Genomic DNA, 23,978 nt, shown 5'->3' on the forward strand with positions numbered 1-23,978 from the left:
ATGCAGTGAGAAAATACCCATTAGTTTTACTAGCCTAAATATTTAGGTTATGTGTCATTTGGTCTCATTTAATGAGATGCAAGGAAATAATTACTGCCATCTTTTTAATGGAACCTTAAGTTATACTGAGAATCAGTATAAATGTAACTTCTACTAAACTTTATGTTGATTTCACATTTTTACTTATTTAATGATCATGCCATTTTATTTGCAACAGTTTGCTAATACTGGCATAAAATAGACTGACATATTAGAATGAAAAATGTCATTTATTACTTGTTATACCATAAAATATATGAGATTTTACATAGAATAAAAGTAGTCCTAATAATTGGCTTTCTAAAATATCATGCACATTTATTAATTAAATATTTAATAGTTAAATATTTAATTATTAAAACAGTATTAATTAAGGTATTAACTGAATTAAAGTATTAACTACTACTAAATATATGCAGCCAGCTATCAAAGATCAAAGAGAAAAAACAATAACCCACACATACTATTTTATCTGAAAGGATGATCATTAGTAACCAGTAATCACACGTACAACCATATACAACTATGTGAAGTTCTGGATAAATAAACCCATACACAACTATACACATTACACACAACTATAAAAGCATGAACATACTAATATTCTGACTACGACTGAAATGAAACAAAGTAAACCAATCAACTACACCATGCTAAAAAGAAATAATGTTCAGACAGCCTGGAATAAAATAATAGTCATAGTTATAGTAAAGCCTGAACTGGAAAATATGTTAACGAAGACTAAGGGGAAATTTATGAACAAAATAATGCAAATTTTTTGTCTTAAAATCAAGAGCCGAAAAGAGTAAAAGCGCTTTCCTACACCTACATCTACAATGAATTGTACAGTTTTCTAAACACTATTGGAGGTGAAATATCTTGTTAAAACATTAGCAATTTTATTTAGTAGCCAATACCATAACCTCAAATCATAAAATGTGTGTGCACAGGCACTCGAGCACCTGCGCTGGCATATGCACCTGCCTGCATCTATATGTGGTGTGGAGAGAGGGATGCAGACCTAAGGCACTAACTCCCCTGTGCAAATCTGACTTTTAACTTGAGCTGTAGGTAATGAATAGTTAAGCAGACACATTATTAAATGATAAACTCAAGAGGTTTGGGGTCAGGAATGGGCTAAGGCCTTCTGTGGCTGGGCCCCACAGATGTCGTGCTAGCTACCATCACTATACAGTTGTGTGGTTTTCAAAGGAGTTCAAATTTAGTGTTGAGAACAGCAAGGGAGTTTGGAAGAACATGGGAGAAGCCAAGAAACATTTGTGCAGGTTTAAGAAGTTCTTGACACTGAAAGTTAAGGAGCGAGGAGGTCAGTGGCCAATGAGCAGAGGGTGAGAGGAGATCAAAATGAAGGAAGGAGTTAGAAGCCAGCCAAACCCTGGGGGTTAAAGAAGGTCACCAACATGGATTAGTGCTGTTCCTGGGTCTACCCTACTTTAGCTGATGATCTTGGTCAGCAGCACGATATTTTTTTGGACTTCTGTTTTTATTTTTTAAAAAGAAGCCATACTATATGATCTGCCCAACTCATTAAGATAGTTAGGAGAATAAGAGAGTGGTTTAAGAACAGCCTGGTCGGTGTGGCTCAGTGGTTGAACATTGACCCATGAACCCAGAGGTCACATTTTGCTTCCCATTCAGGGCACATGCCTGGGTTACAGACTCAATCCCCGGTATGGGGCATTCGGGAGGCAGTGGATCAATTATTTTCTCTCATCATTGATGTTTCTATCCTTTTCCCCTCTCCCTTCACCTCTCTGAAATCAATAAAAACATTAAAAAAATAAGCACAAGAACAATATAAATGATGATGAGAGGTTTATCGTTCTACTTTTAACACATAATCCAGGTGATTAAAATCAAATGAAAAACAAATTCAACTGCATTAAGTGTTGCCATATACCTTTAAACTTATACAACTTTACCTATCAACTATATGTCTGTAAAACTGGGGGGGGGGGCGGGGGGAGAAAATACCTAGCAAACTATACTTGATGAGATTCTTTGTCAGCAACTAATCATTTAGTTGAGATAGTTTGCTTTTTTTAAATGGTATTTTTTAATCAACAAATGCCTGAGAACAGCTCATACCTGTGCTACTCAGTCATGACCCAAAACTCCACAGGCTACCATTAAAATATATAAATATACACATGACACTATAATTGATAATAGAACATAATGAAGAAAAGAAGTTGGAAGAAAAAAGACATTGGGAAAGAAAAATCATGGAGAGGAGTCTTTTCTGGAATAGTTACTTACAAATAAAGAGATGACTCCATTTTGGTGTGCCCATGTGGCACAGTACACATATGCTTACTAAAAAGAATTGAAAAAATCATAATATGAGTCCTAGCCAGTTTGGATTAGTGGTTAGAGCATTGGCCCTTGAACTGAAGGGTATCAAGTTCCATGCCCAGTCAAGGGCACGTACCTTAGTTGCAGGTTCCCCAGCCCTGGTAGTGGTGCGTGCAGGAGGCAACCAATAAATGAGTCTCTCTCACCTTGATTTCTCTCTTTCTCTCTCTCTCTCTCCCCCCCCCCTTCCTCCCTCCCTGTCATCCCTCTCTCTCTCACACTCTCTGTAGAAATCAATGGAAAAAATCTTCACCCTTGGGTGAAGATTGAAAAACTAACCATGATATGATCTCTAACCCGCTCCAACCCCTCCAACAATGAGTGCTTTACGCAGTGTTACACAAGATAATGTTCAAATGCTCTCTATTTCTGATAGCAGTGGCACAGAGTCATGGTAAACAACAGAAATATAAAATCTATTATGGATAATTTTCTTCCATTTACTTTTAACAGCGGGTAAAATCAGCCAGCATTGCAAAAAAAAAATAATAATAATAATAACATAAAATAATACCAGGAAAGGAGAAAGTATGGAAATTGCCAATCGTAAAAAGAAAAAAAACTAAAAGTCATAAAGTTATATGATTTTTTTCCTTGCCTATCAAATAGAGTATGTGAAAATGGGGCTTAGGAACATCTAGAAGGTAATAGCAAAATAAGAATTCAAAAAGCAATGTGTGTTTTTTTAACCCCTTAAACTGACTGACCGCTGAGGAGGAAAATTTATAGCAAAGTGAAGCGCTAGTGACATAATAACACTTGTTTACTGCTATGAAGTAGCTTATTATAAAAATGCTTCCTCTGTTCTCTGCAAAGTGCTGGGGAAGCAAGGAGATGAGAAAAGCAGATTTAAGGTAGACTCTACATTGAATAAGGAGAGACAAGTAAACTTCTCATTTTTTTCTTCCAAGCTTAAAAAAAAAAATACAACTACAATAGCACCTTCTTTCTTGCTGCATTAACTTGGAATATTCTGTTGCACTTTCCAGGGCCTCTGTAATCTGAACCAGACAGCACATACAAGCTCCTCACCTCCGTTCCAGGCACCAGCCCTTGACCCCCCAGGCTAGGCTGACTGACTTCCCGGATGCACAGCCCTCGCTGCTGGGCTGCTGCTTCTGCTGGTCCTGCCCGGCATGGTCATCCCTCTGCCCTGAGCCTAATCACTTCCTACCATACCCAAGAGTGCTCAGCTCAGGCATCCATTCACGCAACAGCTATGCAGTAAGCATCTACTATGTACATGTCTGTATGTGCATGCACTCACATGTATATGGTATGTGTGTGTATGATTCATATGTAACTGAGTACTCAAAGGAAATAATTCTTCAAAGATAGAAATAACAAGGCTGAGACTGGGGGCTGTCCAAAGGTAGAGACTCGACAATGACTTAGGTCCCCAGTAGGCTAACTGGGAAGACAGTGTTACCACAGCAGAAAATAAAAGCTAATTCTAGAAAAGAAAGTAAGTGTGCTGCTGCGCGTATGTCCCACAGACACACATATAAAACTAGATTTCAAAGGGTCGGGGAAATCATCCCATGGGAAATTTATTCAGATTGAAGCAGAACTTCCCTGAGAAAGGCTGAGTGGGAAAACGGCCCAGTTCCAGCCGCATTTAAAGGGAGCCTTTCCAAATGTACTTCCCTTACAAGTAAAAATGCTCTTGAATTGCACTGCAGGACACAGCAGGAGGCCGATGCTCAGGTCTGCTTTCACTATGTGAAGCGAGTGAGTGAGAACTATTTTGAATGGCGTGTTTATTTTTAAAAATGTATCAAAATGCTTTGATTGCCAACAATGAAATATCGTAATAAGGACATATGCTGGCGCCAAAATGTATGTGATTTATTGCTATGTGCTAGTAAGGTAGTTACTATTGCCATTTTAAACCAAAGTGCACAAAGAGTACAGGTTGTTATTTTTAAATTAAATAAAGTCTGTCCTGTGCTTGTAACAGAAAGGCACTTGAATATCTTATTTTAAAAAGTAATCTTGAAAAATACAAATTTATAACAATCTCTATAGTTTTTAAATATTTCATACATGTACTATTGTATTTAAATACCATTTTATATTTTCAATTATTTACTATGTAATTTGTTGACATATAAGACATGTGCATTTTTATTTAAGACATGTCCATTTTTATTTCTTAAAGAAATTACTTTTAGTTCCAATGTGCTTTTTAATAAATAAAATTTTCTGAAGTTAATTTCCTTTTGAAAAAATAATATATAGGTATACAGTCATTTCATCTTTTAATATAAGAAGCTAGACATTTGTTAAATAATAAAATTTGATTCAGTTATTTCCAGAAGAAAAAAAATGTAATGTCCAATCCTGAAATAATGCCAGACCCTGAAATACTCTAGGGACATTTCCTACTTGATTTTGGTTATTTGTTCTCCTCGCATGTGTTTTTATGGTGTACTAAGGAAACCAATCTCACCTGTTTTTGATTGTAGGTTTCTTCTTGGTTCCTCGGGGGCCTCAATTGGCTGATCAGCCAGGAAAACTCGAGCTTGGTCTATTGCATTCAGGACAGAATATTCCTTCTCCTTTAACTCACGTCTCAGTGCCTTTGCAAAGAGAAGCAAAAGTTGAATTTGTAAACTAAAGTGTTCAGCAAGTAATGGAACATCTTAAATTAAACTTCTCACCACACTTGTAACAGGAATGACTAATTACCAAGCATTAAAGCAAAGTTAGAAGTGAAAAATATCAATTTTACACATATGAATGATTACACATGAATAAAAGCAAAAAGATGATTCCTGTAGAACTTAAAAATGCAAAAAAAAACAAACAAACAAACAAAAACAAAACAATTTTACAAGGAATTGCAACAGTGTGCTGAGCTTACACAAAATGTACTTTTAGGTCATATTGCTAAAATATAATAATAGCCTGTTCTAAAACACGTTTTTTCTAATAAGACTGACAAAATATTATACCCAGTGGTACAGAAGAAGGCAATTTCAAAAGTAGTAATGAGATTCTCAGAAGTGTTTACATTCTTTAGGATATATTAAGAACCAAATTAAGAGACTGAAACAAATTAAAGTACACAAAATCAAAACTAAACCAGAGAACACATATAAGACAGTCTCCAATTATCTTAAAACATGTTCCATTTCTCATGCTGAGGCAATTACAATTTTTCCCCATGAGGTTTTTCATGCAAATCTATGTTCTCAGAAAAGTCTGTCTTCAGTACTTTTATTCTTTTAGGTAGTGTTCAACTTTCACCCTGCTCCTATAAAATGCTTGGTGACTAAAACTCTAATTGACTAAAATTTAAAAACAATAAAACTCAGTCCATGACTATTGCAAGATAAGAACAAGTGAAGATTTTCTTACGTGCTATTTTAATACTATAGCTAAGTCAAAATTATTGTTAGTATTGTTATCCTCTTAAATTACGCACATAAACACCTTCTGGCTCTAATATTTTGCTTTAAATGAAGTTCCTTGTCAACACATTATGAAAATTCAGTTTTTCACTTTCTAAAATATTATACTCTAATAGTATTTTAGAATCGATACAGTCTTTTCCTTCTGACCACAATACAGCATTTGACATAACTATGTTGGGACAATGAGGTATTTCCAGGCTGAATCCTCATTTTCCAAAGCAAATAAAAAGTAAAAATCTAGAGATGCCAGAATATTCATCTGATGTAAAAAACTGGAGTGAAACACCAGAAAACACTGGTAATGAAATTAAAAAGACCATCACAGCTGGGGAGGGCTAAGAAGAGCTGGGGAGGGGAGGCCAAGATGGAGTGACAGATGCTGTTTTTCTGTGATAAGTATTGTCAGTATTTTTTACTTTTAAATTATGTATAATTATGACTTTGATTAAAAATGTAAACTAAAAGAATAAAAGTGAACAGCAACTCACAATTTAGACACAGTAATAATGTACAGGATATAAGATGAAATAAAACTTTCTCTAAAATCCATAGGTAACATGTGTCCTTCCTATTATTTATATAAGCAAAGACTGACCATGAAGCAAGCACTAGGCAATTAATTCCAGATCAATTATCACCCATGAGCATGAAATAACTATGTTGGGGGAAAAGCAACAAAACCTCCACCATCTCTAGTTAAGAAGTGCAGGTTGCGAGGAGGTCCCATGGTGTGACACTCCAGGAAAACAAGATGATCTTCAGACATTTAAAATTTCTGATATACGGAAATAAAGGAGACACACACAAAAAAGAAGAAAATACATTTTGTGATCCAGAAATAAATATATACATATCTATCTGTCTGTCTATCTATCTATCTATCTATCTATCTACACACATACACACACACACACACACACACACACACACACACACACACACACATTTATAGGTCTTGAGTCAATTATTCCTTTAACTTAGATTACTATTAGAACAAGAAACTCCAGATGAATGAAAATACCCCTAGTGTTTGCTTCCAAAATCAACTGGAAATCTAAAATGAGGACATGAGAAAACATGCTGCCTAAAAGATAGCAGTGAAAAACAGTCAGAAATGTGGCAGAAGTGTCTCTAAAAATTTTAGTGGCCAAGAGTATTTATCTCCCAAACCCAATCCTAACCATTACATGTGGGAACAGCAAAGGTTTTTAAATGGTGTTCAAAGGCTTCACTAGATTCCTTCTTTTTGAAAGGGCAGGACCAAGAATGCACCTGCTGAACACAAGCTGCTAGAAGGAGCTAGAAGAACACCTCACTCTGGTTTATCAAATAGGATGCAGGATTCACGGACAGTATTTAGAGACTTGGCACAAATGAAAACCCAGGAAACACCAACTGGGTGGTGATATGGAAGGAAGTGAAAAGCTAAGAGGAGCCAGAACATAAAGGAATGTGACTCAGAGAAGGAAAACAAAAGCAGGATCGGTCCCGAGGAAGCGATTATGGGGCATATATTCCACAGAGGATGAATCCAGATCTTATGGTGGAGAAAGAAGATACGACTCACACACTGAGGCATACAGAAGTTCTGACTGGGTGCTCTAGATTAGCACTAGTCCTCAAAGTGTGTACTGGGTATGAGTGTAAGGAGGGGAGGTGGCAAAAAGAGATTTGTCTTCAGACTCTTTTTAGAATTCCAAAAATCCAAATGGAAAAACATATTTGTCTACAGAAAAGATATTGGGGGAAACTGACTGGTCAACTTCCTTGATGGCTGGAATTTTATCAATTTCACTCAGATGCTCTCACTGTGGATCATTTCACTGGCTGGCAGTGGGCTCTGCCGGGGAAGCTCTTCCCAAGATATCCACACGGCAGATCCCTCATCCCATGAGGCCTTCTCAGCAAGGCCCCCCCCACCCACCTCATTTAATGGAGCATTCCACCTTTCCACGACCTGTCCCATCCCCATCACTATGCTGCACCCACCATTGGTGTATTTTCTACACCTATCATCTTGTACTCTGCAAGGCAGGTATTTAGTTATGTTTATTGTTTGTTTTCTGTCTTTTTTTCCCAGATAAAATGTAATCTCCACAAGGCCAAGGACCTTTTCTGTTTTTGTCCACCAAGGTGAAAAAGGCACCCAAATCGATAGCTTGGGACCTAGCAGAGCTTAGGTGGCTCTGAAATGCTTCCTGGCGAATGTGGTGCCTATATTGAGTCCTGCAGAGACAAGGGTACTCCCAACAGAGGAACCTAGACATTAGCAGAAGAGTGTGACAGTGAGCATTCAGGGAACGACAAATATTTACTACAGATAGAGCAGCAACAGCCAAGTTTGAGAGGTGGGCGCTGGGAAGACACTGACAGGCTAGACAAGGAGTGGGGAAGTGACTGTCAGACTTGCATCTTCCATTTTATCCTGTAATTGTCAGGTTTCCTGGATTTGTGAAAAACAAATCTGAGTCTGAGAAAGCTGCACAGCACTGGAGAATCCAATTTTCCTTCCTGACCACATTAAACTCCAGCACTTCATAAAACAATCTGCTCTCCACAGGCTGTTGTCAGGAACTGTCTCATGAACTCCGTTGATATGCCAAGGTATGGAAGTAAAGGAGGCAAGTGTGGGCAGGTGGGAAGCATGCCAGGTAAAGAAAAATGTGGGGCCGGAGCACCAATGCCAACTCAATAGCCAAATGTCCAAGAGGACAGCATACATTTAATAATATCTGTGCATACTCTATTTGAAAATTTAATTTTGCAATTCAATTTGTTCTATTTCCATTATATTTAATTGCATGTCAGAAATGGGCTTAACTTTCAACAGCATTACACATACAATCACTTCACCATCCTTTACCTCTCAATTAGACATGAAAAAAACCGGCATTTCCTAAGCACCTGGTGAACATTAATGATAAGATAATTAGACTCCAATAGAGTTGTTTTGTATACAGAGCTACAAAGTGGCATTCAGCTGTAGGTTCTGATATCACGTGATATATATGGGCTGCCTCAAGTGAGAATAACATAATCTAATTGGAATTTTTCCTATTTTAATGACTTTATATTTTCATTCTAAACAGTTCTGTTTTCAGATCATAACAAGTAGTGGCGAGGATGTGAAGAAGTTGGAAGCCTCATATGCTGCGGGTGGAATAATGAAATGGTACAGCCACTTTGAAAAACAGTGTGGTAATTCCTTAAAATGTTAAACATAGAGTTACCATATGACCCAGCAATCCCAATCCCAGGGTATATGCCCAAGAGTACTGAAAGTATATGTCCACATAAAAACTTGTACATGAATGTTCACAGAAATATAATTCATAATAGCCAAAATGTGGACACAACCTAAATATCCATCAATTAGTGAATGGGTGAATAAAATGTTGTATATCTATATACTGAAATCTTATTCAGCAGTAAAAATGAAATACTGATACATGCTACAACATGAATGAATCTTGAAAATATCATGCTAAGTGAAAAAAACAGACATTAATGACCATTATAAAATGTGGAAACAGTTAAGTAAGTGTATAGAGACAAAAAGTAGATTAGTGGTTACTTAGGACTGGGAGATAGGAGGGGAGATGGGGGAATCACTGGTCATGGGTAAAGGGTTTCTTTTTGGGATAATGAAAATGTTCTAAAACTAGATTGTGATGATGGTCATGTGACTCTGGACATATACTAAAAGTCACTGTGCTGTACATTTTAATTCTGTTCTTTCTCTGAAAAAGTTCTGTAGGTAATTTATTTATTTTCTAACCTTATCCCCTCTCACCTGCAAAGTAATAACTCATTCCATATGTTTTGAGTGTTTCCATCACATATGTTAGTGTTTCCAGAGCATTTTGTATTCCTAACAGAACTCATCCTAATATAGTGTCAGTTCTTCCAGAGTAAGGCTCACATTTCAATCATTTGAAGTTCTTCTCAATTCCTACAAAGATATATATATATATATATATATATATATATATATATATATATATATATATGTATATGTATATATATGTCTGTGTGTATATATTTATAATTAGAGGCCTGATGCACAACATTCGTGCACTGGGGGAGAGGGGGAGCCCCTCAGCCCAGCCTGTGTCCTCTAGCAGTCAAGAATCCCTCGGGGGATGTCCACCTGCTGGTTTAGGCGCTTACCAGCCGTGAGCCCGGCTTCTGGCTGAGTGATGCTCCCCCTATGGGAGTGCACTGACCACCAGGGGGCAGCTCCTGCATTGAGAATCTGCCCCTTTGTGGTCAGTGTGTGTCATAGTGACCAGTCGTCCTGCCATTTGGTTGATTTGCATATTAGCCTTTTATTATATAGGATACTAGAGGCCCAGTGCATGATTGAATCATGCACGTGTAGGGCCCCCTACACGCTTTCGCTTTTCACGGTGGAGCTGGGTGCCTGTCCGCTGGTGCACCAGGCCTTTCAGAAGCCTCCGCCGAGCCGGAGGCTTCTGAAAGGCCTGGTGCTGGAGCAGACAGGCACCCAGCTCCCCCACTTTTGATGGTCCACGGCCGCTGAGGGGGGCTACCCTGTTGAGAGGCGCTGAGGGAGGCTGCCGCGGACACCTGGCTACCCTGCCGTTGAGAGGCGCAGCTGGGTGTCCGCGGCAGGCCCCCTCAGCGGCCGCGGATCTGGCCGTTGAGAGGCGCAGGGGGCGGGAGTCCCGCCCCCTGCGCCTCTCAACAGCAGGGTAGCCCCCCTCAGTGGCAGCGGATCTGTGCTTCTCAATGGCCAGATAGTCCCGCCCCCCAGCCTCCCGCCGCCCAATGGTGGGCGTAGCGGAGTGATGATAATTTACATGTTACTCTATTATTAGATAGGATTACTGAATATGTGCTTGGGAAATAATGAATAAAGAAGGAATGCTTTCAGAATTGAATACTATGTGGAATCACAAAATGTGGCCAAGCAAAATATCCCAAAGTTCCCAAATCTTATTATCTTAAATTGGAATAACTATTGAATTCCAGGTAGCTCTGGATTTTTTGAACTATCTACTTTGCAAATTATTGGTGAATAATTTTCAGAAACAAAGTTAGTTTTCTCCTATCACCTGTCAGCTAATAAGCACTAAGTATTTCAGTTTGCTGTTGGCCATTATTTTATTAATAGCAAATATTCTTTTCTCTCCCTAGATAAACAAGGAACTGATCTTACTAAAAAAATAGTGGTATGAGCTCATTCTATCTGCCCCCTTTTTACCACATCCTAATCATGATGTAACTGCATAGGGCATAGTTTCAAATAATTTCAAAACTATTGCAGTGATTATATTGTAGGTTATATCCATTTTCGCTCTTGTGTATCAAGCCCATCTAAAATTATTGGCTTAAAACAATCATGATTTATTTTTCATGAGTCTATGAGCTGGCAATTTGACTAGCAACCCAGCTGGTGCCAGCAGAGGTTACTCCAGAGCCTGTAGTCATCTGTGACTTGAATGGGGTGGAAGTCCAAGATGGCCTCACTCACATGTCTGGCTGGAGCAGCTCGGTTTCCTCTACCTGGTCTCAAATTGCCCGATAGGCTGGATTTGGGGTTCTTTAAAGCACGGTAACTAGTGTTCCCAAAGGGCAGAGTGAAAGCTGCAAGATCTCTATGGACAGACTCTGGAACAGCTCTGCCCAATGAAACCTTCTGCAATGATAGATATGCTTTAAAACTATGTTGTCCAACATGGTAACCACTAGTTGCCTGTGCTATTTTGACCTTGAAATATGACTAGTACAACTGAGAAACTAAACTTTAAATTTTACCTAATTACAATTGATTTCATTTAAGGACAAATGGTCACATGTGGCTAAAGGATACCATATAAGTCAGTGCAGTTCTAGAATCCGCACATCACTTCCACCACATTCCATTGTTATCCTGACTCTCTTGAGGGGAACAGCAGCAATCCTCTGCACAGGGGGCTAGGTACTGAGAAGCATGGTTCCTTATTGTAGCAATCTACCACCCAGAATCAGAGGGAAAGAGGAGGTTAGCACAGGCGTGGGGGTCACTAATATTTCATATAAGCAATCACAAAGACATTGCAAAGACAGTGGTATTTGAAGAACGATCTCCATATAGCTGACATCTAGCTCCTTTGTGGACTTGACCATTGACCTAAAAGTGCTGTGTGTGGCAACCTGTCACAAAGCTTACGCATTTTCCATTTCTAGTACCTACGTGGAAAGAGCCTCAAGCTTCCTGCAGACAAATACATGTAAAATGAAGCCTTGTCTACAAGCAGCAGACTAGAATCAGTTTGACAAGGAGAAAGAGACAAAAAAATTTTCTAAAAATTAAATGTAAACTATATTTAAAAGTTTCATATAAGGGAATATAGTCTCAGATAACTCAAGAGTCAAGAGTAATAAATGGAGAGCACCATGATTGTCCCACGGCCATAAGAAAATATTCAACTTCTCTCCCTTTCTAAAGTGGCATGAGAGCATAACAGAATTTTCCAACAAAGATTTCCACCAAAATAAAAATGTCAAAACAACTCATATAATCTGTAAGGAAACATGCCAGGCACAAGAGAAGACAGCAATTAGTAAGCCATGATCCTAACTCTCAAGGAATTTATAATAAAGAGGAAAAAGTAATGCTAGTTGAGGATACAGAAAGTGCCACAAACCTTTGAGAGAGTTATAAATAGGGCCCTGAGGAAATATACAGGTGAGGGTGGGAGGTGGAGGGGGTTGCAAGCTACCTGTTAAAGAAATATGGGAACTGCAAATGAAAAAGAAATTGGAATTAGATTAAAGGTAGTAAGGGGGAAAGAAATTCAAGTAAACATAACAGAGGTGAGGTAATCTAGTGTCTCACTGTTCTCCCTGGTATAAGTAACTTCCGCACGCTCATGCAAACCAAAGGAAGCCCTGGGATGTCAGCTTAATGAAGACCTGATTCAAACACCGGAAGTTAACTACTAAAAATCAGTTTTCCTTCGCGATGATTTCTATGAGCCCAAGCTTTAGCAGAGCCCACCTTTCCGGCCACTTCTCTGTCCCTTTCAAACTCAGGGTGCTCTTTGGTTCCTATCACTTGCCAGACAGCAGAGAAAATCACTCCTCATTCAACTCTAAGTGCCTGAAGGCCTGGGGACATTTCTCCCACCTGCCACAATTTAATGGGAAGAGCAGGGATTAAGGGATAAGAAGGGATAAAGAAGGGACTGCAGTGGCTTAAGTCAGAAAGACTCACAAGTCAATCAGCAGCTCCTTGTTTTCAACATGAAGATGGCATCAGCCCAGCAAATGGCCATCACACATCTATCAGCAATGAAATGGACAGGATCCTGCAAGGTTCTCAATGTGAAAGCAGGGTCTGGGGGCACCTGGACCAAGAAGGGAAATCGGTGCCATCCTCTGCCCTCCTAAACTGGCAACCTGCCATACCAAAATGTGAATATGCGGGTGTGTACTAAGTCCTGGTGTCATTATCTCTTCTTTAAATGACACCCATCTCCTCTTCTTTATTTAATCTAAAGCCATCACCCAAACTGTCTGTATATCAAGTGCCAAAATCCATTGGGATTCCCTTTTCTTAACGTTTTCTAGATATTAAAATGATAGATAAATCAGATCCTTTTTTTCGCCTGCCTAAAACACTCCAATGGTTTCCTGGTGCACTTAGGACAAATTCTAAGCTTCCAACCTAAATCTGGACATTCTTTGCTCTCCAACCTCAATTACCAGCACACCCTAATTTCTAGCCTCTATGAGTTTTTAATTCCATTCCTACAATATGCCAAGTTTTTCCTGCCTCGTGGACTTTTCAATTCTGAATACTTTTGCATCAAATCTCCAATGGCTGGCTTCTTCTCATTATTTAGATTGCAACACTCAATACATATATCTGTTGGGTGAATGAGGGAAGAAATAAGTAAACCGACTTGAAATAATAAATGGGAAAAAGGAAGAAAACTGAGGAATGGGAGCAGCTCAAATAAAGCTGACCTGTAGAAGAAATCAGCATGAAATAACTCTGAGTAGGAGAGCAGAGAAGTAGTCATCTCCTTATAGCTCTTTACAGAAGAGGTTACTTCTCAGGATACAATCTCTGTGTGCTTTCTTAGCCATGTCACTGACGCTCACTGGTCAAAGTCAAAGAGATGCACTAGGGTCATCCTTCCTGACCTCCAGGAACCCAGCTCCAATACCACCTCTCCTTGTATAAACATCACCTGCAGTCAGCCCTCCTTCTTCTATGCCTCCACAATGCGTGGCATCTGCTTTTCTGAGCATTCAGCACACATACCTGTCCTGGCCTTCATGCAGACCTGGCTCCTACATCAGACTGAACCTCTCTGAAGACACATCTATGCCGAGAGAGTAGAATGGAAATTTAATATATCTATAATAATAAAAGTGTAATATGCTAACTAAACCAGACGTCATTCCAGATGACCTTCTGAACGAAGCCAGCACTGGGAGGGAAGTCCGGGTCCCGGTTGCCAGCCAGGGCTGGGAGAGAAGCTGGTGCCGGCAGCCGGGGGAAGGAAGGCCCACTCTTGCATGAATTTCATGCATCATGCCTCTAGCTTGTGTATAAAAGAATAAAGAGACATTTAAATTTTTTTTTTGTAGTGTAGTAAAACCACATAGAAATTTGCAACCCAGATCCTTGTGTTATAGCTCAGTAGGTACCATGTAGGTACACCCTTACCTACCATGAGTCCTTGGATTTGTCCATAACTTCTCTACATGTTAGTAACAGAATCTCTCATTCCACTTAACTGCACAGGTGAGACAGTGAATTTAAACAGATTTTAAAACTATTCAGTGCTGTAGAATAACTAGCTATTAAAACATGCTAATCTAATATCTTACCATCATTCTCTGAAACTGAATTTCTCTCCTCAGCCTCTGTGCAGTTATACTTGGAGGAAAGTTCTAGCTGTTTTATCTATAGTTTGGATGACCAATACCAGTATCCAAACCTTCATTAGCAGTAACAATTGAATTTAATTCTTCCAAGAGAAAAATTATTTCTTAATGAGAAAAATAGAGTTATGTGATCCTCCAAAATTAAGCCAAAGTGTTTGTTAAGCATAAAACTGAATTGCAAACCTCTTATGTAACTTTTGATTTGTAGATAGCCAACAAATAAATGTAATGAACCAATCTGTACCAGAATGAAATAGTAATGTAAATCTCTCTGGTGGTAAAAATAACCAGATTACATCACACACACTAATTTGCTATAAATACCAAATTTCTTCAATTAACCAGTTCAACAACAATGGACCACTTTTTCCCTATCCTTCTAGGTGCAACGAAATCAAAACATCTAATCAGTTCACCACTTCTTTTTGCGAGAGAAATTTGAGTCAGACATCTGACATCCTAAACCTGCTCTCTAAATTCCCATATTGATATGAAATACAAGCATGTTAATGCCAAAAAAAAAAATTCAACATTCACCAGAAAGAGGCACAAAAAAAAAATGAGAAATCACAGGCAAGGACGCAGTGAAACTTCACTTTCATACATTGCTGGAGGCAGAAAATTGGTTCAATCATTTGGGAAAGTAGGTTGGCAATATATCAAGAGCCATTACTATGTACATATTATGTGAAACAAGAATTTCAGCTTTGGGAATATATCCTAAGAAAATAATCCACACAAAAAAATAGCTCCAAACACAACACTTTTCATTGTAACATTATTTATGATTAATAAAAATTGAAACCAACTTAAATACCTAACACCTGGAAAACATTTAGGTTCACTAGGTAAGGCTACACTAGAGACCATTATGTAACCTTGAAAAATTATTGTAATAATGACTACATTGCAATGTGAAGAAATAGGCATGGCATACATCTAAGTGAAAAAGACAGGATAAAAAACCTATATACCCTATTAAAACTGAGTGAAAGGTGAATATGCAAAAAGGAAATAATGCAAAATGAAAATACTTGTGTTACAGTGGTAAAATTACGGCCATGTTTTTGACAAAATCTATATTATAATATTATTTTCATAATTAAAAATTATACTTTTAAGAAAGGAATACCAAATGAAATCAAGTTTATTTATCATCTAATTTATCCTTAACAAATTATAAGAACAGTATTGTTAAGAATTACAAATATTTTTAGAAGCACACTTTTATTATCTATAACAATCATAAAACTTTTCCTTATGTTCTACTTCAATAACATCTCTGAAGATAGATTTATTTATAAACTGTAATACATGCCAACATAGTTACTGAATGAGAGAGTCCATGTGTTTAAGCTACTCCCTAGGTTTGTTAGGAATCATAAATCATCAAGTTTTCAACTGTCAAATTCCTACATAAGAGAGAAGCAAAACACTGGGAGAATCTGGCAGTATCCAGCATAAAAAGGTACATTTTAAATGCTATCTCAACAATCAACACATGCTATTCCTTTCTGCTCATATAAAAATCTTTCTATCTCTTGGTTTGAATAATTTAGGCAGTATTAAGACAGGTAAAAGATAACCTCTTAGTTGACTACAATATTAAAGCATAAAGTATAATGGTACTGATTAATTCTCTTACAACTTCAAGTATGTCATGTAATTGAAATTATGTCTAGCTCTTGAGAAAAGATTGTTGCTTACGTTTTCGGTCAGCTATTACCTTTATTGAAGATTCAGCTCTTTAAAGTAGAAATATTATCAAGATGTGATATGCTTCCAAGCATGAATAAGAAAAAAGGGATTAAAGAAAAATAAAAAGGAACATTTATGCCAAAGGACATGTTATCTTTGGGTATATTTCATTCATTCGACATTCAACAAATATTTCTTAGGCATTTAAACTGCCAGGCATAGACAAAGAGACAATAGAAAATAAATAATTATATGAGAAGATGATAAATGCTGTAGAAAAAGAAAACAATAGAATAGGGTAAGAGAGATATCAAATGCTGAGATGGGGGTTACAATCAAATAGAGAAGTATGGATAGGATTCATTGGGAAAGTGCCATAGAGCAAATATTTCAAAATGGTGGAGTTAACCATGTGGATATTAAGCAAAGAGAATTCTAGGCAAAAAAACAACCAGCTGTGACTGAAGGCATACCAAGAGACCAGAGTGGCTAAAACCAGGTTGTAAGAAGAGGAAATAGCAAAAATGAGGTGAGCAAGATGTGAATAGGAAGGAGGTCAGATCGTGTAGTGTCTTAACAATCATTTTGAGGCCCTGCCAGTGTGTTCAGCAGTTGAGCATTAACCTATGAACCAGGAGGTCACGGTTTGATTCCCCGTCGGGGCACATGCCCAGGTTGCAGGCTGGATCCCCAGTAGGAGGCGTGTAGGAGACAGTTGATCAATGATTCTCATTATTAATGTTTCTCTCTCTCTCTCCTTCTCCCTTCCTCTCTGAAATCAATAAAATATATACATATATATTTTAAAAAAAGACATTTTGAGGACTGTGGCTTTTATTCTGAATTAGAGAGCTACCAAAGACTTCTGATTTATTTGAATGGGAATACCCTGGCTGTTGTGCTAAACAAACAAACAAACAAACCATACACACAGACTGATAGCTGTAGCTACAAAGAACTTGTTATAGGCAATCAGATTCAGATTCTATATTTTGAACATAGAACCAACAAGATTTCCTAACAAACTGAATATGAAAGACAATATTGAAGTAATTATTGTTTTTTAGCTAACAATTGGAACAGAATTCTATCCACTGAAATCGGGAAGACTGGATAGAAGAAATTTGAGGGGTAAGTTCAGGAATTCAGTATGGACATTTCAAGTTGGAGATGTCTATCAGATTCCCAAGTAGAGATGACAGGTGAATAGCTATAAATTTGGGAACAGTTGGCATATAGATGTGGTGGAAAACCAGGAGACCAGATGAGTTCAGAAATGGAAGATGGCACAACCTGACCCCTGGTGCATCTCTATTTTAGGAGGTTGAGGGGGAAAGGAGGAACCAGTAAAAAAAACTGAGAAGGAGAATCAAAGTAGCCTAATAGAGAAGGAGCTACCAGTGAGGTGAGAAGAATATGAGGAAAGAGCGGTGACCTAGAAGTCAGGTAAAAAGACAGAACAGAAGAACACTGAGTGAGTCCACAGGAAAGGGAGGACCAAAAAGAAACCACTAATCACAACCCAGCTGACACTAACAAGCAGCCATCACAAGTCACAATGAGGGGCACATAAGGGGCTCAGGATGCCTTACTTATTGGAGGAGAAAGAGGGCGCATAAAGTAATTTTGAAGAGGCTTTCGTTATTGTAAAAGTGTTGGTTTATATATACCAAAACATAGACATAAATGTTTTCCTTCTCGATGCAAGCAGGTCTGGCTATATAATCTGCAGAGCTCTGTGAGAAGTGAAATCACGGTGTCTGGTCCAATAGTACTCAGCATTTAAAGAGGCAGCAGAGCAGAAAACCAAGTACAGGCCCTTCTAAGAGCAAAGCCCTGCCTGACGATGACTGCATTGGACACACCCATGAAGCTGGCCCTAGACACAAGGCATCGGACCTAGAACAGAAATGTTGCTGGTACGTCAGGCTTCCTTAGCTTTTGGTTTCACAAAAGCACTGTTCATTGAAGAATATAAGCAGAAAAAAATAATTGATATCCACATAAAGAGAATCTGTTAGAATGCAATTTCCTTTTCCCCCCAAGTTGCTTTCAAACCTAAATCAGCATATATGGATCTGAAGTCATAAAATGACAGTAAATGGGGCTGAAGAGTCATTAAATTCGATAGCACTAATAAAACCACATGAAAAAGGGGAAGAAAACAGGCTTACTTTTCATTGGTATGCAGATGGAATGTTTTTAAAAATCTCCCTTCACAGTGCTTTAGAAATATTGGTCAATGTCCCTAAGTGAACGTACAATATATAAATTTATTTTGGTTCCATCACATTGGCATACAAAACTGATGCCTCAATCAGAATACTAAGTATGAATGATAAAAATAAGATAGGAAACCTTCAGCTTCTTATAGTGGTAAAATAGTATTATTTCTTCCATTTTTAAAATACATGCATACATAAATGTATTTCTTTATCCAGCAAATATATTCAGTCTTATTCTACATGTAATCAAAAAGGGAGATGAGCAACACCTTTATTGCATACTCCAATTCACACCCTGGCTAATTTGGAGGATTTTTCTGCCAGAAGTTTTTGTAAAAATCTGTAGTGTATTCTTATTCCATGGTGTCTTTCTAGCTCAAAGGCCTCTTGCTCTATGGAGCCCTACCCAAGCTTCCCAAGTACAAATAATCATGATTCCTCTGTGCCTCCCTGGCTTGTGTTCATGCTCAATTACAGCGCTTTTGATATCTACTGTCATTACTTCTTTTCAAACGTATCTCTGCTGCTAGAGGGTGACATCTGTGATAGCAGAAACAGTCATAAATTGATGCATGCCCAATATCTAGCAATGTATCTGGCAAACATCAGGTGTAACATAGAAGTTTCCTGAATAAAGAAATGAACTGTGAGATACATAAAATTGTCTCTGGGTTAAATATGTTCAGAGGCAGTTAGTTCATTAGGATTGGGCTGAATAAAGAGGTGGACTGTGCCACTTGGTTTTACAGACCTCTATTTCTTGATTGTATTTGTGGTCCACTCTTCATTTCACCACCAGAGAGTGACAGCTATTAGGCTACTTTGATTCTCCCTCTAGACTTGGATAAACCCTTTGGGGTGAGGTTCCAATTATACCTGTCAGGTTCAGGTGACAGACTAGACTACACACAACTAAATGGGAGTATGGCGGGTAGGTGCAGGCTCACTTAGAGAACTGCTACTTCTCTTTACTAACAGACTATACGGGGCCATGCATTTGATATTTGATAAGAAGGAAGTCAACATAGGTGGCAAAGTAGGAGGGGGACTTGGAAATTAATTTTAAGCACTTTTACGAAGAGGTCAATTTCTCACATTAACTAGGCTCATAACACAGCAAAACCTTGAAGTTACAGGTTTGCAGAAGGAATCTCAGATTGCTTTACCAGGGAAACGCGCACACACACACACACATTAAATTTTATGGTGGGGTGTTGCTATTTTAAAGATAATGTTCAAATTCATTATTTTAATAAGTTTGCTTGTGTATCTTGGTAATTCAGTTTAAGGCCCTAATGTCTGGACTCTTATGAGATTTGAATATAAGAATTACATTGGGTTAAACAAAGGTCAGAAGATACCTGAGGGAATGGACAAACCAACAAGAAATTTTACCTGAACCATACACTTTCAATGATTCTTGGGTGGTTTCCTTTTCTAAACTCAATCATGCATTCTATTGGAGAAAGGGTGTTAAGAGTTCTGATGAATGCCCCACATAACTGAAAGGTCACATTGGTATGAAAATGAAGTGAAACACATTCATCTCATAATCTTTAGATGTTCTAATTTAGCATTGAGAAATTATGTCAAATTAATTCAACTTCTTTAAATAGTACTGTGTGGTTCAAAAAAAGTAAGTCAGACAGTTACCTGTTAAAATGGATGAACTCTTTGCCCTTCTCCCTAAAACAAACTGCTCCACTTGTACATTGGATCCACCCATCACTGTTCCTGGGTGGTACCCTCCCCACTGCGTCACTGACTTTTCCCACTTTATAGGATAATTCCCATCAGCAAGGAAGCATGCTCAATCAGTCCCCAACTTTACAAAACCATTACTGTAGTCCTCCCTTATCCACTGTTTCACTTTCCATGGTTTCACTTTACCTGGAGTCAACTGCAGTTTGAAAATATTAAATGGAAAATTTCAGAAATAAATAATTCATGTTTGAGTTATTTCTCTATCATATTCTCTTTTAAGTAGAAAAAGAAAGTTTACCCAAAAGGTAATTTGAATAACCTCATCAGAAGGGTTCAAAATAAAATAAATCTCATGGTCTTATCATTTTGCATTGAAGCAATATGTTATATAGATAACACCTTTCTTTAAAGATGCGTATGTTGGTGCTTGTCATTTTTTAAATGGGAATAGCATTCTGACATCACATTAAAATGTACAGATTTAGAATGAGAACTTGCATTGCATGTGAAGAGAATAAAATATATAATAGAACAAGCTGATATGTAATGTGATAAATTAGTACGAAGGAATAATAAATAAACAAATAAAAAGTTAATAAGGCAAAAAACTTAACTAATACAAAGAGCTAAGAATTAATCTGTCAGTTAATAACATTTAAGCATATCTGCTTATCAGCGTAGAAGTACACATTTGTACAGAGACAGAAATTTGAGCAGAATGAAAATGTTACTAAAAAAAAAAAGATCTAAGTTCAGAAAAAGAAAACATAAAATGATCTTAAATACTACTATCATTTTCTATAAGACCTATTTTTTTCACTAGTACAAGTCCTTATTTTTTTTACTTTCATTTATTATAAATAGTTTGTAATTCTTTATGATTCTATGACTTTCAAATTTAAGATTAACATATAGTAAAAAAAAGTCCCCAATATAAGATATTAATATTTTAAAACTTTTGGAAAGTTAGATAAATTTCATAATTACCTAAGAGCAATATTATGCTTTAGATGTCTGTAATGTTTTTTTAAACATTACATTTTTCTCTTCATATTTAGCTAAATATGAAGAGAAAAATTAATTTGAAACAAATGGAAGCAATTAATACAATTTAAAATAAATGTATAAATACTGAAATTTAGAAGCAGAGATGGGAGGAATCTGTGATACTTGGTTCAACTGATATTTATCTAGAATTTTATTTTGAGTATTTATTCACCAAAATCTAAATTAACTTTAAAAGATACCCACTGTATGTGGTCAACTTACTTTACAATGGTCATATTGGAGCTGTAAGGCTGGAACATCCCCTCCGATAGGCATTTGTTGTTTAAGCTCTTCATCTTTCATATTCAGCCATTTGATCAGTTCTTCGAGGGACATCAGCAACCTGTTCCACTTCTCAGCACTGGCCTCCAAATGGGCCCTATTGAGAGAGAATGTTGACCACATTTAGATGTTTGAATTGCATCCAAAAAAGTATATACTTTCTCTTAGCCTGATAATCTTGTATGACCGACTAATGTTCACGTCTAAGAAAGAAGCCAAAAAAATAAAACTAATAATAAAATTATCCTACCTAATAAAAGGGTAACATGCTAATTGACCATACCTTCGCTATGCCCACAGCCAATCAGGGCGCTATGCAAATTAACCAAGATGGCGGCTCCCACATGCTGCCCCACCCCCCATCGCTGAGCGGCTGACGGACCTGGGCCGGCGGGAGGCGCCCAGATCGCTGATGGTGGTGCGCAGCGCCTGTCCCGCGCCGCTGCCGCCAGAGGCCAAGCCCCGACTCTGAAAGAAGGCGGAAGACGGTGGCCAGAGCCAAGGCCTGGGTCCCCCTGGTGCCGGCGGAAAACTGGTGCAGGCGGAAAACTGGTGCCGGCGGAAAACTGGTGCAGGCAGCCAGATGAATGAATATCTTGCAAGAATCTTCGTGCAAACGGGCTTCTAGTAGTTATTATAATACTATTGACCATGTTTCTTAATAATATATATTATAGATATAATTTCCCTATAAGAAAGTTATTTTGAATTCAGAGTACACGTTGGTACTCTCTATCAAAATTATAATGTCCATCTCCATACCACAAAAGCATAAGCATGAGGCTTTCAAGAAGAATGTGCATAACATAATGTAAAATTGTAAAACCAAGTTTCAGTAGTTTATGTGAAGTATATATGCACATTCAGAATAATATTTTCTCATTTCATCTATGTACATGAAGAGAGGGATAGAGAAGAAAGAAATTATATGTATAAACAATGTTTAGAAAGATGTATACCAGCTGTGGTTACTAGTAAGAACACAGTAAACACCTACTTTTTATGAATTTTTGTAACAATATTTACAATACAATATTTAGAATAGGCCCATATTATTTTCCTTACCAACAAAAACTATACAGAAGAGTACACTCAGATACTTAAATTATGAACTTCACAATCAGGAAACCAGGTTTAGGAAATACATTTTTATGTGATGAAGGCTCCAATAACAGCCAAGGCCTTTGAAAACAGAAATGCAAACAAAGAACAAATTTGTTCGTTGCTCCTGTAAGGGACTTGGAGAAAACCCACGTATCCAGTCTCCAGCCCATAGCACATGGGCAGGATTTGAAAAAACAGATCCATCAGAAACAACTGTAGAGACTCAAAAAATCAGCATTTAGTCAATCCTGCTTCACCCCAGTGGACAGACTGTGAATGTGGATTTACAAACTAATCTGTGTGAAATGGAATTACCTTGACCTTTCAGGTCAAAAGGGGCAAGGCTGATAGAGACAGACGTAAGGCTTGTTCCACAATAGTTTGCAAAGACTAAGGACTGATGATGAAAAAAGATTTGGGGCAACTCCAGGTGCAAGAAACCTCTGTTGATCAGGTTCCATATCCTCTCAGACAGCAATCCTTACCTTGACATTGGTATTAGGATTTCCCCTTCTACAAAGTTGCTTTTTTACTGAGAGATTTAGACACAGCCACTACTGTCCCTCAGACCCACCATTGACTTCCTGTTTTAGATATCTGATCTACTTGAGGCTCTGTCTTAAAACTGAATTATCTGTTCTAGATCATTCAAACAGATATTTCCCCATTGATCAAATTAGATGGTACTCCCAGAAATAGATCAACAATATATTTTCTTTGTTTAAAAAGTTCATAATCTTTTCAGAACTATAAGTTATTGATCTCTAGCTCATCTCCAATTCATAAAAGCATGACCATAATCCATCAGCCAATATTATTGTTTAAAAGAAAAATTTCTCTAAAATAGTATGAACCAGCATTCAGTCACATACAAAAGGCCAATTGTCCTGTGATCTACTTTCAGTTCCAATGCCTACTGGCTAATAGAAAAAGAATTAAAATTTTATGTCTTATTCAAAAGAGCTAGGTATAAAATAAAATTAAAATAAATACAAAAAGAAGTTTGCAGTATTTTATAGTTCTTTGAGAATTGTATGATTAAAAATTTTATTTTAGCCCTAGCTGGTTTGACTCATTGGATAGAGCGTCGACCTATGAACTGAAAGGTTCCAGGTTCGATTCTGGTCAGGGGCACATGCCCAGGTTGTGGGCTTGATCCCCAGTGGGGGGCTTGGAG

The 23,978-nt window shown here is 37.7% G+C and overlaps 1 protein-coding gene and 1 long non-coding RNA gene across 5 annotated transcripts in view; one reads left to right on the forward strand and one right to left on the reverse strand.

Moving 5' to 3' along the window:
* LOC129150482 (uncharacterized) overlaps window positions 1-4,971 on the forward strand; it is a 91,713-nt gene extending 86,742 nt beyond the window's left edge. The window contains exons 6-7 of the long non-coding RNA XR_008557236.1: window positions 3,405-3,639; window positions 4,884-4,971. This is a non-coding gene — a long non-coding RNA (uncharacterized LOC129150482). The remainder of the gene's footprint in view (window positions 1-3,404; window positions 3,640-4,883) is intronic.
* UTRN (utrophin) overlaps window positions 1-23,978 on the reverse strand; it is a 454,375-nt gene that overhangs the window by 104,228 nt on the left and 326,169 nt on the right. For all 4 annotated transcript variants that reach the window (XM_054722125.1, XM_054722126.1, XM_054722124.1 and 1 more), the window contains 2 exons: window positions 21,638-21,794; window positions 4,868-4,997 (listed from right to left, as the gene is read on the reverse strand). In XM_054722125.1, coding sequence (XP_054578100.1) covers window positions 4,868-4,997; window positions 21,638-21,794 — 287 coding nt within the window. The remainder of the gene's footprint in view (window positions 1-4,867; window positions 4,998-21,637; window positions 21,795-23,978) is intronic.

Source organism: Eptesicus fuscus, chromosome 10 (assembly GCF_027574615.1).
Source record: "Eptesicus fuscus isolate TK198812 chromosome 10, DD_ASM_mEF_20220401, whole genome shotgun sequence".
Classification (NCBI taxonomy): domain Eukaryota; kingdom Metazoa; phylum Chordata; class Mammalia; order Chiroptera; family Vespertilionidae; genus Eptesicus; species Eptesicus fuscus.